General features: G+C 44.3%; 1 protein-coding gene across 1 annotated transcript; it reads right to left on the bottom strand.

The window, feature by feature from the left end:
• Positions 1–11,687: 11,687 nt before the first annotated feature.
• Positions 11,688–13,056, bottom strand: LOC128967770 (translation initiation factor IF-2-like). Its single transcript, XM_054381981.1, has 2 exons — positions 12,173–13,056; positions 11,688–12,054 (listed from the first exon to the last, which is right to left on the bottom strand). The coding sequence occupies exons 1-2, from the start codon at positions 13,054–13,056 to the stop codon at positions 11,688–11,690; spliced, it is 1,251 nt and encodes a 416-aa protein (XP_054237956.1).
• Between the last annotated feature and the right edge of the window lie 2,643 nt (positions 13,057–15,699).

Raw genomic sequence — 15,699 nt, 5'->3', positions numbered from 1 at the left:
ATTTTTTTCATCCTATGTGTGTTGTTAATATATATGTTAAAGATAATTCTAAAAGGATTTCCATTTTGACAGTCAGCTTGCAAAAATCTCTGAGAAATCACCCTTCTATAAGTACAAAATAAAACCTTGTTGAGCTGAATCTCCACGTTAAGTTATGCCAAAGTTCCCAAATTTAGGTAAGTGTTATTGTAATTTTTGAAATCATGCCATGTATTTCACACAACATACACAGAATCATAGAATCGTGACTCACTAAGGATAGAAAAGACCTTTAAGATCATCGAGTCCCACTATAACCCAACTACCATGACCACTAAACCACATCCTGAAGCACCACATTTACACACTTCTTGAACACCTCCAGGGATGGCAACTCCACTACCTCCCTGGGCAGCCTGTTCTTACTCTTTCAGTAAATAACTTTTTCCTAACGTCCAATCTAAACCCTCCCAGCACAACTTAAATCCATTTCCTCTAGTCTTATTACTATTTACTTGGGAGAAAAGACCAACACTAGCCTCACTACAACCTCTTTTCAGGTAGTTATAGAGAGCAATAAGATCTCTCCTTAACCTTCTCTTCTCCAGACTAAACAATCCCAGCTCCCTCAGCTGCTCCTTGTATGACATGCCCTCCAAACCCCTCACCAGCCTTGTTACTCTTCTCTGGACACTCTCCAGGACCAAAATGTCTTTCCTATACTGTGGTACTCAGAACTGAACACAGTACTCAAGCTGTGGCCTCATTCAGGGCTCAGTACCAGGGTACAATCACTTCCCTTCTCCTGTTGGACACACTGTTTTTGATACACAAGTTCAGCCATCCATCCACCAGCACCCCCAAAGCCTTTTCCACCAAGCTGCTTTCCCAAACCTGTAGCGTTGTTTGGGGTTGTTGTGATCAAAGTGCAGGACCCGGGGCTTGGTCTTGTTAAACTTCACCCCATTGACCTCAGTCCATCAATTTAACCTGTCCAGGTCTCTGCAGTGCATTCCAACCCTCAAGTGGATCAACACACCTGCTCAGTTTAGTGCAGTATGCCATCCTGCTGATGGTGCCCTCAATCCCCTCATCCAAATCATTAATAAAGATACTAAACAGAACTGGCCCAAATCCCAAGCCCTGAGGGACACTACTCATGACTGGACACTAGCTGGAATTAACTCCATTTATCACAATCCCTTGGGCCTAGCCATCCAGCCAGTTTTTAGTCCAGGGAAGAGTCCACCTGTCTATGCCACGGGCAACAAGTTTCTTGAGGAGAATGCTATGGAAGACAGTGTCAAAGGCTTTACTAATGTCCAGGTAGACAATGTCCACAGCCTTTTCCTCATCCACTAGGCACCTGCCTGGTCATAGAAGGAGATGAAGTTGGTCAAGCAGGACCTGCCTTTCATGAACCCATGCTGGCTGGGCCTGATCCTACTGTTATCCTGCACTTGCCCTGTGAGCACACTCAAGATGAACCAATCCATAATCTTCTCCAGTACTGAAGTCAAGCTGGCAGGCCTGTACTTCTCAGGATCCTCCTTTCAGTCCTTTTTGTAGATGGGTGTCTACAAAACACCTGGATAATGGGGAGTTGATGCTGCTCTCCATCCCTATCAAGAGGCTGAATACTCTTAGGATAATGGGTCTTACTGTTAAAGACTGAGACAAAGGTGGCATGAATTATCTCAGCCTTTTCCTTATCCTTGATAGCAATGTTCCCCACTCTGAATCCAATGAAGTGTGGACATTTTCCTTGCCTTTCTTTCTGTTGTTAATGTATTTGTAAAAACCATTTTTGTTATTCCTCACAGAAGCAGCCAGGATGAGTTCCAGATGGGTTTTTGCCTTTCTGATGTTCTCTTTCCATGACTTAACTAGATCTCTGTACTCTTCTTGAGTTGCCTGCCTCTCTTTCCGAAGGTGGTAAACTCTCCTTTTTTTCCTGAGCCTCTGCAAGACCTTCCTGTTAAACCAGGCTGGTCATCTTCCCCAACAGTTAGTTTTTTGGCATCTGAAAATAATGTTTGACTGATACATGTGTTTCTAGCTCCACTACAAAATGAGTTTATATCTACTTAAGATCTGCTATAGTGGATAGGTACTGTAATTTATAGCAGAGCTGTTTGCTCTGTGCTCAATGTTGTTCATGCTTGAGGGGTTTGCTTTTGACATCACTGCATACAGAATGAGGTCTCAGAAGTATGTAAGCTTTCTCCCACTCTCAAATTGACTTATTTATACCAACAGTAGGCTGAAATTCTTCAAATTTCAATATCACGACTACATCATGATGCTTCCTGTAAGAAGTAGGAAAATATTCCTGCTTATTCCATTGTAAAAACATCTCTTTCATTACTGAAGAGTTTGCTTGGCCCTGCTTAGGGAAGCATACTGACTACCCATTTGTGGGGAGCTTCACCATATCAACGGTTTCCTCACATCCAGCTGTGCTGCAGGATTAAGTGACTAGCTGGTATTTACTTTCAGAATCTAAGTTCCACTTTAAACAAGTGCTTAACTTGTCCAAGAGGTGCTTTGTATTGGGAAGTAGTTTCAGGAGTAGATGGGTACTCCCTGTGGGCTCATGGGGTGAGACTACACAGCACAACCCAGGACTGAGCCACTCTGGGTCCTAGCTCTGCTACATTCTTTTGTGACTTGGGAAAGTCTTTTTTTTTTTTGCCAATGGCTTTGCCTCTGCCTCTGAATAGCATCCCTTAATTTCACAAGCTTGATGTTTGGGTGCCAAGCTTGTGGCATAATGCTGAAGTTTTAGAGATGCTTATTTTTCTTCAGACAGCAAATAGGATCACTTGGAAGCTGCAGGCATGGGAACAGTGTAAACCTAACTTCCGCATGCATCAGTTCCCCCACATGCTAAAGCAGAGAAATCCTACTCATCGTGCTACCACAGCACTATAAAATGACATTTGTTACTGTTTGTAAAAGCCAGCAGGTTTCTTAGATCAATACTGCAACCAAAGTACAAAGTAATAGTACTTCTTGAGGAGGAAGAGGATTGCCTTTTAAGTTGCCATCTGCTCCTGGTCCGACTCCAATTGCTTTCTGGTGAGTAATCTGAAGGCAGTTTTTTAGAATCAATTTTGTATCACATTTTCACAACATGACATATGTAGCTCTAGGTCTTAAAGAGGAAAGAACAATCCATCAGTTGTCTGCCTCCCACTGCAGAAGAAATTCCTCTAAATTAGGGGAGAGTAATTAGACAGATTCATTGATCTGATGTAAATATCCTTTCTGTATTGTCACCCCATTGTGGTTCACAGAATGAATTTTTTTTTTTAATGGCATTTTCTAAATTATCTAATCCCTGAGGCATGGGTGAAATAAAGCTTTGCTTTCCAAACAATAATCAGTGTAAGAGGATCACCAAATCTTTGGTTGGAGGAGGGAGAATATACAAAGTGATCAATGTAAGACCAGAAATGTCATCTGTCATCTTAGAACAAGGGCTGTGTGGAACAGAATCCCTTGAAGTGGGCTCGTGCTGGTAGAAGAGCCATGTTCCTCCTTCAAGGCAGCCTCCTTGCTTGAGCTCCAGTCCTGCTGATGCCTTTTAGCCATCCAGCACCAAATCTGTATCATCATGGGATAGTGTATGTTAGAGAGGTGCTTGGTCAAGGAGAAAAAACTGACGTTCCTGGTAGGTGCAACTGTCCTGCAAGTCATTGCAGGAAAGATATTTTCTTTTTGTTCCCATTAACCTTTTTTTAGGTCCAAATGGCTTTTGGTATTAGGCAGAAGTGCACATTTAATCTACTTTTAGAAAAACAGAATAACTCATGGCTAAAACTTGGGCTAACAGTGACATTTGCCTGCTCAAAGCTTCCAGCTATAGATGGTAAGAATTTCCTAAGGGGGGTCAGTGGATCTCCTCTCAGCTGCTGTAGTAGGTCCTGTGAGGTTCCCTTAGACTTCTCGTTGTCTATGGACCTATACTGCTGCTGAAGATGAACGTCTGGGCTACAATATTGTACCACGTTCTTGTTTTTCTACTTCATATCTGATGGATCCTCCACTTTATATCTGAAGCATCAGAAGAAAACAATTAGGGACAACTTGACCTTAGCAGCTTTAATTACATTCTTTGATAGCCAAATGAACAATCCCCCCAAATTTTCTTCTCAAGAATGTTACAAATCTCACTAAGAATAAATGCAGATTATTTGCATGCATCTGACAATCACAGAAAGGATGTCCTTTGACAGATAACAGCCTTGATAGTTTTGAAGGGAGATCTGTATTTTGTCAGGATAGTAACTGTTTTGAAACGTCGCTCTCTTAACAAAGGAACAATGTTGTTATGTGGAACAATTTGTCCTCAAAGTTTTTTTCTATAATAAAGATTCAGTAAATGCCTACTTCTGGCCAGAAAATCTGAAGTGGAAGTCCCCTCAGGATCTGCAAATGAGGAATGTGGCCTCTACTGACAACGGCATTCTTTGAGCACACCTTCCAGGTTCAGCCTAGTACAAATAATCGGTAGAAGATGAGAGGTCTGGCCATTTTCCTTTCACAGTTTGATTAGATGACCCACCTAGCTGCAAATCATGTCCCTATGTGCCATATCTACATATATTTTAAACACTTACAGGGATAATGATTTCACCATTTCCTTAGGTAGCCTGTCCCAATGCATAATTACAGTTTCAGTGAAGAAATTTTTCATATCCAGTCTAATCCCCAGAGCAATTTGAGGCCATTTCCTCTCATCCAATCTCTTGTTACCAGGGAGACGAGACCAACCGTCACCTCACTACAGCCTCCTTTCAGGTAGTTGTAGAGACAGATAAGGTCTCCTTCCATGTTTCCTCTTCTCCAGACTAAACAGCCTTAGTTTCCTCAGCTGTTCCTCATGAGACTTTTGCTCTAGACTCTTCATCAGCTTCATTGTCGTTCTCTGGACACACTCCAGCAACTCAATGTCTCTCTTGTAGCCCAGGACCCAAAACTGAACATAGTACTCAAGGTGTGGCCTCCCCAATGCAGAGTACAGGGACATGATCATTTTCCTACTCCTGCTGGCCACACTATTCATGATAAAGGCCAGGATGCTCTTGTCCTTCTTGACCACCTGGGCACACTGCTGGCTCATGGTTAGCCAGCTGATGACAAACACCCCCAGGTCCTTTTCTGCTGGACAGCTTTTCAGCCACTCTGTTCTAAACCTGTAGTGTTGCATTAGATTGTTGTGGCCCAAATGAAAGGCCCAGCACTTGGCCTTGTTGAATCTTACACAACTAGATCCCTGTGTAGAGCCTTTACACCATTAAGCAGATCAACACTTCCACATAACTTGGCCTTGTTTACAAACTGACTGAGGATTTTCTCAATCCTCGCATCCAGATCATTGATAAAGGTATTCAAGAGAACTGGACTCAGTACTGAGCCTTGGGGAATGCCACTCATGACAAGTCACCAATTGGATTTAACTCCATTCACTATCACTCTCTGGGTTTGGCCATCCAAACAGTTTTTTACCCAGCAAAGAGTACACCAGTCCAAGCTGTAAGTAGCTAGTTTCTTCAAGAGAATTCTATGGAAGACCGTGTCAAAGGCTTTACTAAAGTACATGTAGACAGTACAGCCTTTCCCTGATCCACTAGAGAGGTCACCTTGTCACAGGAGATTAGATTAGTCAAGCAAGACCTGTCTTTCATGAACCCATGCCGTCTGGGCTTGATTCCCTGGTTGTCCTGCACGTATCATGTGGTTGCACTCTGCTCCATAACCTTCCCTGGAACCAAGGTCAGGCTGACAGGCCTATACTTCCCTAGATTCTTCTTCCAACCCTTCTTGTAGACTTGCATCACATCTGCTAGCTTCCAGTCAACTGGGACCTCCTCAGTTACCCAGGACTGCTAACAAATGATGTGAAGTGACTTGGCAAGCTCTTCTGCCAGCTCCCTCAGTATCTTTGGGTGGATCCCCTCTAACCCCATAGACTTGTAAATATTTAGGTGGAGTAGCAGGTCACTAACTGTTTCTTTTTTGATTATTTGGGCTTTATTCTGATCCTCATTTCTGTCTTCTATCTCATGGGGCTAAACACTTTAAGGATAAATGGTTTGACTTTAAAGACTGAGGCAAAAAAGTAATTAAGTACTTCAGCTTTTTCCTTATCCTTTGGGCCAATGTTTCCCCTCACATCAAGTAAAGGATGGAGATTCTTATTGGGTTTCCTTGTGTTGCTAATGCCTTTGTACAACTAATTTTTATTATCTTTTATGGTGGTGACCAGACAAAGTTCTAGATGGGCTTTCATCTTTCTAATTTTCTCCCTGAATAACATAACAATAACCTTATAGTCTTCTTTTTTTATCCTGAGTGCCAGCAAAGGCCCCTGTTCAGACAGGCCAGTATTCTTGCCGACTTTCTCACCTTTTGGCACATAGGGACAGCCTGCCACTGTGCCTTTAAGATTTCCTTCTCAAAGAATGTCCAGATTATTTCAGTGTGTCTTTTTTAAATAGCTTTGCATTAAATCATTAACTGGGAAGAGCAGAAAAATTTAGAACAGTACATAATAATTAAAAAAGCACATAGTAAATCCTTTGTGCACTGAAGAGTGAAAGTCAGGTCTCTCCCGTTCTCCAAGGGTGTGCTAACTGCTAAGCTCCATGGTTGTTCTCATGTTCTCTCCTTAGCTGATTAAATATTTTTCAAAAAAAAAAAGAGAAATAATTTAGACTGGACAATGACTTCTTACTCTTTTCACATGGTCAAATACATAGACAAGACTTGTAGAAAATATAATTTTAAATCATTGCAGAAAAAAACTTGTATTTTCATGCAGGTTCTCAATAGTCTGCATAAGCAGCCTACCCATGGTTTTCTGTGGATGGAGAAGGGGAATCTCCTCCTGTCACCTGATTTCTGGGAAAGGTTTGCCTTAATTGGCTAAGGAGAGTTTGCATCCTTTGCAAATGGCAGACTAAATACAGGAAGTCTGGTCCAGACTTGAATGGACTATTAGATGTCTGTGTTTTGCTCATTTAAAACCACACAAGGGTGGCCTGCACTGGACAGTGGCAGGAAACGTGAACTGGCTGTTGTAAAGTGGTAGTGCCCACAGGAAACAAGAAGAATCTGCCTTATGTATGCCTCAGCTCTGCATTCCTACCCTACAAACCACAAAAGGCATGTTGACACCTTGCAAGGCTGTGTTATTCCGAGGTGCATTTTAATTCAGAGGATGCTGAGATTTGCGCACAGCTTAGCACACAAACCAAGATAATATCTAGTTTGTATCCAGTACAACTAGATTGCTGTGTCTCTCCTCTCAGCTTCGTGAAATCTCTCTCTATGTAATCCCTTCTGTTTTATGGATGGCACTAGCTTGATGATCCGTCTATAGGTGAGAAGATGCTCCTGTAAGCTCCAGTATGCAGGGCAAGTTATGGCACTGAAGATTTTCTTTTGGCTTTATTCTTATTATAATTCCCCACCCCAGGAACCAAGAAAAGATTCAAGATGAAATCATAGTCATGCTAAGGTCCCTAAGAATTTTGCCACTGACTGCAGTGTCAGTGACTGGATTTCATTCTGAGTCACAGTTCCTGTGTTCTCTCCTCCTCTGTGGCAAATCTATGAATGAACATTATATGTTTTGAATAAATCCTGATTTCTCATGTCAAAAATGAGAATATATGGTATAGCTTGAACTGAATCTTCTCCTATTGCAGTATAATTTTGAATTTGTCTTCCCATCTAGTATTATCTGGCATCCTAGTTGAAAATATATTATGCATCTGGAAAGCAGCTGACTTTGATTTGGAAAAAATGAAACACTTTCAACATGTCATTTCACTTAACATCTTTGATGTCCAAAAGTACTAATTTTCTTTATCACTTTAATGGAACTTAGAGAATACAGCAATTTACAGTTATTAATGTTGAATTAGTCAATGTGTTAATTGTGGGTCTAGCACTGAGAACAAATGTGTTTTTGTAGAAGGGTGGGCTGAATGTATTAGTCTCTTTAATGCCGTTTCTGTTTGGATGATCAGCATCTCTTAAAACTCCCCTCTCTTCTCTACCACCTTGTGTAACTGCTTTATTTTGCACAGAGCAGAAAGAGCACATCTCTCTCATTGGAGCTTAGAACTCCATCTCAAATTACAAAATGCCCCTGACTATTCAGCCTTTTGAAAAAGTTGTAAATAGAGATATAACTTACCTAGCAACAAACACCATGCAGTCTGTGAAGACAGTGAGTTTATTCAGTTATGGTAATGTCATAGCTCTTGTTTTTCTATCACTAGTCTTTCAGAGACCAACCACAGAAGAAGTCTTTTCTATACTCAGCTAATGTTAACAAATCCTCTTGATAACAAATGGGCAGAATATGAACAATCTAAACTTCTGAAATAAATGTATTTGATTATGTTTCTGCTGAGTCAGGTAAAAAACAGAATTGAGTGAATATTGGAAGAAAGCACATAAAGTTTTGAAAATGACAGCCATTTGGCTAAATACAATCTGTATCCTTTAGCTCATACAGCTATATTTAGTCAATGTTTTTACAAACATGCTTAGTTTCTTTCTTAGCACTTTCCTTTCCCCTCTCAGCTTTCAATCTCCACCATACAGTGACAAAGTAAGTATAAGGGAAAAGAAAGATGTAGACTTTATTAAGGACTTTATTATTAAAAAGACTTATTTTCTTCTGGATAGCTTTTAAAAATATTTGAAACATTTCCTTCAAGTTTAGTAAAAGCAATAAAGTATAGACAAAATAAACTTATTAACATTTCAAAGGTTGGTCAGCATTTTTGCCTGTATACCTACTAGGTAATAATGACCATGGTGAGCCTTTTTTGATCACTGAAGTATTTTATCAGTGCATTCTATCATTCTACATTTAACTGTTTTAGTGGTGCTCTTTTGAATAAAAAACTTTATGACAGCTCAGTTTTGTCTTGAAGGACACAGCTGTAGTCTAGGAAATTAAACATATCTTTCTTAGTGTTTTTATTTGTCAGAGGTGTATTTTCAACATTTTTTTAAACTCACCACAAAATGAAAAATATTATATCACCAAGACTTGAACAGTCTCTTATTTTTGTAGGTATTAGAAAGAAATTTAAGTACAGACACATGCATAATAATAATCCAATTGAACATTTTATCATTGTCAAAGGCATTTGTAGAGGAATCCATCAACCCTTCTGATTACCATACAAGTCAATTTACTGTCTTCAAAATGTCTTTAAAATTAATGGCACTCAGTGTACACACTGTAATCCTTTAAAATAATGTACATGGCAAACGGATATGTTCTCATGCATTAATAATTTAAAAGTTAATTTTAGATACTTACTCAATATGATTAACTGATGGATCAGCAGTCTTATACAGAGAAAGTGAGCACACTTAAAGGAAAAGCATGTTGGAAGATCGCCAGGTTGCTGCCTGCCTGTGTGATGGTTCAAAGATACCTGGCCTTTATCCCTCCAGTTTCCCTTCGGCACTGAATGCAGCACATCATGGTTAGGGACGTCCCTGTTTTTAAGATTAAACGTGTGAAGTGCCTTTGAGGTTGAGGTAGTAGGACTTCTGGGTGAAGAAGGTGGATGTTTTGGAAAGCAGGAATCCTTGTGACGCAATCCTGCCAGTGGCTTGCTGGGTCTTCAGAGCTCTCCCAGTTATATAACTTCTCTCCTTTCACTTCTCACTTTTTGAGGACACGCTGTAACACTGAGCTGTAATTTGATATTCTTGGGTGGAAATACTACAGATGACAAAGTATAACCATTTCATTGCACAGCTAAAGAATGTGCTGGGGCAAATGGCAATTAACAGTGGCTAGAAAAGAAGCCCTTAGTTGTACCCATAGCACTGGTCTCTGCAAAAGCTTCATGAGCCTTTTATCTATTGTGCAAACCTTGGGCAAATACTACAAGCACATGTATGGCTACAAAGAGGATGAAGGCTCTCTCTTCACAAGGAGCCACAGTGAGCAGACAAGGGGTAATCCATACAAGTTACACTGGGACAAGTTTCATTGTGATACAAAAAAAGAAAATTTTTACAGGGAGAAGAATCAGCTATTGGAACAACATCCCCAGGGATACGGTGGAGACTTCATCACTGAAGACTTTAAAGCTGTGATTGCAGAAGCTGCCAGATAACCTCATCTAGACTCTCTTTCCCACAAAAGATTGGCCTAGATGATCTTTGGGAGTCCCTCCCAACCTCAGCTACTCTTATCATTCTTATGTAAGCATGTGGGCTGTGATGTCAGCCATGGTGGTCTGTATTTGGCAGGTGGTAGGTGCTTCCTTACCTCTGGAGTAATCTCAGGCAGATATCTGATACCACTTGCCTTTCACCTTTTCACTTGATAGTAACCTGGACAGAAGCCTTCTGCTAGTAGCAGAGAGGAGGCAGTTTTTCCTTTGGTGAGGTACTAGCACTCTGAGGCTGGACCCACAAAATACACAATCAGGATCACAGAAAATCAGAGCAGACCAGCCCAGCAGTGGAAAGAGATGGGTGGACTGGGGACTGAGAAGTGATGGCACATGGAGCACATGGAGCAAGTCTCCAAAGGACCAGGCTAGGCTGGGATAGGATGGGTGCTGACGGTGCTGACAGGCTGAAGAGCAACGTGCAGCACAGCGTCAAGTGGAGACAGCCGATGGAAGTACAGTCTCAGAGAGGTCGTGGGGATGGTAGCCCGAAGGGGGCAAGCAGCAAGCGGCCGTGCATCTGAGAGGCTGAGGTGTTGCAGAGGAGGAAATTGGAGAGATTATTTGAGGAGCAGAATAAGGAGAGCAAGTGGTGAAAACTGAGTGAGATCAGAGAAGGGCTGGATCTGCTTTGGGGATTGGGAGGGCGGACTGATAACAAAAGCATTCCTTTAAATACGGTAAAGAAGTGCCAGGGAGGAAGAAAGAGGAAGAGCAACGAAGGCATCAAGTTACATTTCAAACTATATTCAGTGGAGGTGCTCAGCCTCAACGCTTCCACTAGCGTGCAATGCATTTGTCTTAGGAGGAAAAGCCCAGAGATTTCTCCAGCTTCTCCCTGATTTCCTTTTATAGTCCTGACCACTTCTTATGAGAGGTGTTTTTATGTCTGGCAAACTCCTCCCAGATGTCTCGGAGGTATGCGCTGAAGCCCGTACGCTTTAAGTAAGTCACTCTTACAGAAGTGTGCCACTTTCAGTGCTTCTCGAAGAGGTTTTCTGCAGACCAGGTTATTAAAGCTACTTGCAAATACAATTGCCTGGAGCTACAGTAAAGCTCTGGTGATCCACGGAATGAAATACCAAAGGTCCCAGTACACAGAAGTTGTCAGCAGCAGTCTGTAGGAGTGCTGGTGGCAGCCTGAGGATTCAGGGAGCTCAGGGTGTTTGGCAGTATAGAAGAGTATCCTGAACACTCCGCTTTACAGCTGGCACTCACTGAGCGTCTGCTCGGTGCTACCTGGAAGGCAGTGTCCCAGCTCTCGGGCCACCTATCCCTGGGCAGTGTGTATGGAAGAATGTGAGAACACGGTGGGCGGATGAAGCTAATGAAAAAGTCCACGCACAAGCGTCTCGCGTTTGTTGCTGGGGCTCTGCTGGCTTTACTGTAAAGGAGAAAACAGCCTCCCTGTCCTTTCCCATCCACCCCAAAGCATGCGCTGGTGCTACCTGTGGGCGAGCTCTTGTTAGAGGGTAGCGACACTCAGTAATAGCCTCCTAACTTGCTAACCCCAGCGCTTCCCCTCACGGGAAGGGGCGCTGCCGCTGTGCCGCCCGTCACCACCGGAGATCCCAGTCGCCCCCTGCCCTCGGCGGGGCGGTGGCGGCGGCAACAGCGACTAGGCGCGGGACGGGGCTGCGGCTGCGTGCGACGGGGGCGGGAGCGGGGCGGGGCCCCGCCGGGAGTCAGCTGGGCGCGAGGGGAGAGCGCGGTGGCGGTGGGTGCCGCTAGCAGCGGAGCCGGCGGCGGCAGAGGCGCGGGCAGAAGTTTTTTTCCGCAGACCCCTGCTATAGCCCGGGGTCGCTTTGCAGAGGCGCGAACGGCCCCTTCCGCACTGGGTGTGTTTTGCCTTTTTTTGTTTGTTTGTTCAATTGCATTTTATTTTTTCTTTTAATTTACACATTTTTTGTTGTTTTTGAGGCGCGTGGCTACTAGAGCCTCCCCCGCCCGTGCCTTCTGCTTCTCACCGCCTAGAAGACCCCGCTCTCCGTCCGCGCTCCTGTCGCCGCTCACGACCCTGCCCCCGACCCCCTGCGCCTGCCCGAAACTTGGCGGGTGTGGGGTGCTCGGCGAGGAACCGTGCCGGCCTGCCGCCTGCCCAGCAGGTAAGGGGTCGGGGTTGGTGTGACTGCCCCGGGAAGCCGCAGCAGGGGAGGCCGGGCCGGGGGAGGGTGGGGGCTTGCCGGCTCCTTGGTGGCAGAGGCTGGTGGGAGGAGGAGAGCAAACTTCCTTTTCCTGGGGCCGACGGTGAGACCCCCATGCCCGCGGGGAGCGACGTTTGCGCACCTCCCGCCGCCCGGCGGGGGAGTCCCCGGGGTCGGACGCGGGGCGGCCGGCGGCTATTCGCCGTGGAGCTTTGGGGGAGCGGCCTTTCTCCCAGCTCGGGGCTTCCTTGACGCGTTTTGTTTGCTTGCCTTTCTTCGCTTCTCCCCGGTGGTGCCGGGAGCCGGGCTTTCCTGTAGCCCCGTGCTGGAAAGGGCTGAAGACCTGCCTCACCAGCTGCTGGCGGTACTGCCGAAACTCCCCCGTTTGACCCCACCATGCTCCTTCTTCCTTCTCCCGCCGTTTGGTGCTTGCGGGAGGGCTGGCGGATGGGCAGTTCGCAGAAACGCCACCCCGGAGTGCTGCCACCTTCCTGCCTATCCGCTGCGCGGGTCTGCGGCGGCGGCCGCACCGCGGGAAGCTGTATGCGTGGCGTGCGGGAGAGAGGCGGCCCTGCGCGCCGCCGCCTCCCCCGGCCGTTCCGGAAAGCCCCTCTCCAGCCCGGGAGACCCGGAATCGGGGGAGAATGCAGGATTTCTTCTTCCCCCGCTTCTCGCCGGGGAGAGCCGCGCACGCATGGATCTCTCATTGTATAACTGTGGTACTGCAAGCTGGATCTGAAACTGTGGCATCTCTGTAAGAACAGTTTGCAGTTAATTGGTTTGGCAGATGAACCCTGCAAAATCCTCTTGCCCGCTTCTGTTGCTTAAGTGCCAGCGCCGCCTCCCCCCGCCTCTCCCCCCCTTCTCCCTTTTCTCCTGCTTTCCTTTGAAGCGTAGCATAACTCTATTGCCAGCAGGATGGAAAGTGCTGATTCAGCAGCCTGGAACCCCACTCCGTCTGAAGTGGTGGTCTGCCTGAAGTGTTCCCATTTGTTGAAATGAGAACATGTGTTGCTGGTACGTCAAAGCAGCATTGATCGGGTTTTCTAAAACAGCCCCAAAGGCATTGGTTTGCTTTTCCCTTCTACTAAAGAAGAGTGAGTTTAGGACTGGGGGAGGAAGTGACAGGGTGATAGAAGGCATGTGAGTGGCAACCATATTAAGTTATGCTTCAAAGAGATGGTTGGAGTTGTGTTGCCACATAAAAGTACTGAGCAATTTCTCTTTTTAACAAAGATTTTGTGGAACCCGTAGCAATGATACTCTCTATGCCTGCTTCTAGATACTAGTTGTGCTTAAAGTTCTAGAAAAGGTACAGAGAAGGGCAACAAGGCTAATCCTAGGATTAAAAGGAGTGAGTTTTGAGGATGGGTTAAAAGAAACCTACCACAAGCACATGGAGATTAGAAAACCTTTGTGAAAGAAGGAAATATGCTTTAAACTTTAAACCGCAGCTCTAGATGTGCTTCATGGTCATTTTGGGGCTGGGGAAGGGTGCAGGAGGTCAGCAGGATGTACTTTCCATGCAATGTTAGTCTTCTGAAGGTCTTACCTTGCACCGCAGTGGAAGAGGGAGAACTGCTCCACAGCTATATTCCTCTGGATACCTTTGTACAGTTATGCCAATATCAGGGCTGTTCAGGTTTTCTTTCTTTCTCTTTAAAACTACATAGCAAACAGCAAAGCCTGCAGAGCAATGTTTGGTAGCCTTGTTGCAAATTATAAACTGATGGACCTTGATGCTTGCTTCCTGTGATCATTTTACTATGTTATACTGTGAGTGCTTTTCTTCACTTGGACTTTGTTTTTAAAATAAGTCTTGTCTACTCTGACTATGTATTAAAGATCTTGTGGTACTTCCATGGTTTTCCTTGGTTTTGTTGATCAAAATATGCCCTCCCTTATTGCTGTGTGAGTTGGCTTTTGTTCTCAGATACAGCCACACCTGTATTTTAGTAGCATATTTCTGTGTTTTTTGTAAGGTAGTCCAAAAGCGCTGCTTAAATGCAGAAGTGGTCTCTGTATTTTGGTTCTGTTTAAGCATACACTATGTGCTCTGTAATAAAAAAAAAAAAAAAAGTATTTGCAGTCCTTTTCTTGCAAACACTTAAATTACTCCAGCAAGAGTTGTCACAAAGATTTTTATTATTTTTTTTTAAGAAATCTTTGATTGTGTTCTCTGCTGCACTAAGGATGTAAATGGACGAAAACTATCTGAATATCTCTGGCATAGGGATCCTCCCAAGGTGGGAAGTTCCCAGCTGGCAGAGGAGAGACATAACAGGGTCATGTGCTGTTTCTGCCAGGAGCATGAGAGCGTTGTGCTGGGAGTTTGTTTTCTGACAGCACTGAACTAGCATATGTCCCTCTAGACAGTGAGGCACTGGCAACTTTCCTGAGTGCGTGTGACAGTGGCAGCAGGCTAGCTGGGGGGGGTCCCAGGTAGTGCCATGCTGGATGGGACCCTGCTCTTGCTTCTGTCTTCCCTTCTGACAAGCCCTTACATGTGTGCTTATGGAGCTTTATAGTGACAGTGCTAAACAAGGCCAGATTTTCAGGCAAAGCTTTTGCTTAGACCGGCTGAGCTCTGTCTCTAGTAGAAGTGTGTCTGTGCATGCACTTGGGTGCTTCTTCGAATACCTGGAAGCTGGGGGTCAGGGAGTGATGAAGGAGATGCCTTTTGATGGCCAGTGGTATTCGTTTTTAAGATGCACTTAAGTATTTGTTTAGGTAAAAAATTCATTTGTTACAGCAAGCAGCTGTGGTGCAAAACCCTTACCAGTTTCTACTGGCTTTTTTACTCTAAACCTCTATGTGAACTTTATTAGTGGGATCAAGGAAAAAGCTTTTCTTAGTTGTTTGTGTTTTTTTTTTTTTTTAAGCCAGAGTTTCTGTCCAAACTAAGACTAAGGATCCATGTTCTTTGGATTTGTCTCAACTATGAAGATATTGATAGCAGTTCACAGTACAGTTTTTCTTGTGTACCCACCTGGCCTCGTGTTTTCACAAACAATGAAGATAACTCTGGAGACCTCTGCCTCTGTCAGGCTTGCATGAAATTTGCCAGCTGGCTTGGCTACCATGCGATTGCATAAGCTTCCTTCTGTAGGAAAGCAGGCTAGGGAGTTAGCATTGTATTTCTTGGAAACAGGAGCTGCTCCTGGGCACGTCCAAAATATACCAGTTGTGACTCTTCACCTAGGGAAATCTAGGAATGAGGATCATTTTCTTGAAAGTTGAAACGCCACAATCTCTTTAGGATTTTTGAGGAATGAGGTTGCCAAGGAATCCTTTTATAAGCATGGAACTACAGAGGTTTTGTATCCTTGCACTACATGCTGCTAAGGAGA

Source organism: Indicator indicator, chromosome 6 (genome assembly GCF_027791375.1).
Source record: "Indicator indicator isolate 239-I01 chromosome 6, UM_Iind_1.1, whole genome shotgun sequence".
In the NCBI taxonomy this organism is placed as follows: Eukaryota; Metazoa; Chordata; class Aves; order Piciformes; family Indicatoridae; genus Indicator; species Indicator indicator.
This window is presented reverse-complemented; position numbering and strand designations above follow the sequence as displayed.

Bases quoted from the DNA above. Each gene is read 5' to 3' on its own strand.
- LOC128967770 (XM_054381981.1), bottom strand. From the start codon at position 13,056: ATGAGAGATCCATGCGTGCGCGGCTCTCCCCGGCGAGAAGCGGGGGAA. The intron at 12,055-12,172 runs GTGAGAAGCAGA...AAACAAAAAAAG, and splicing joins AGAGCGGGGTCTTCTAGGCG to GCAAAACACACCCAGTGCGG.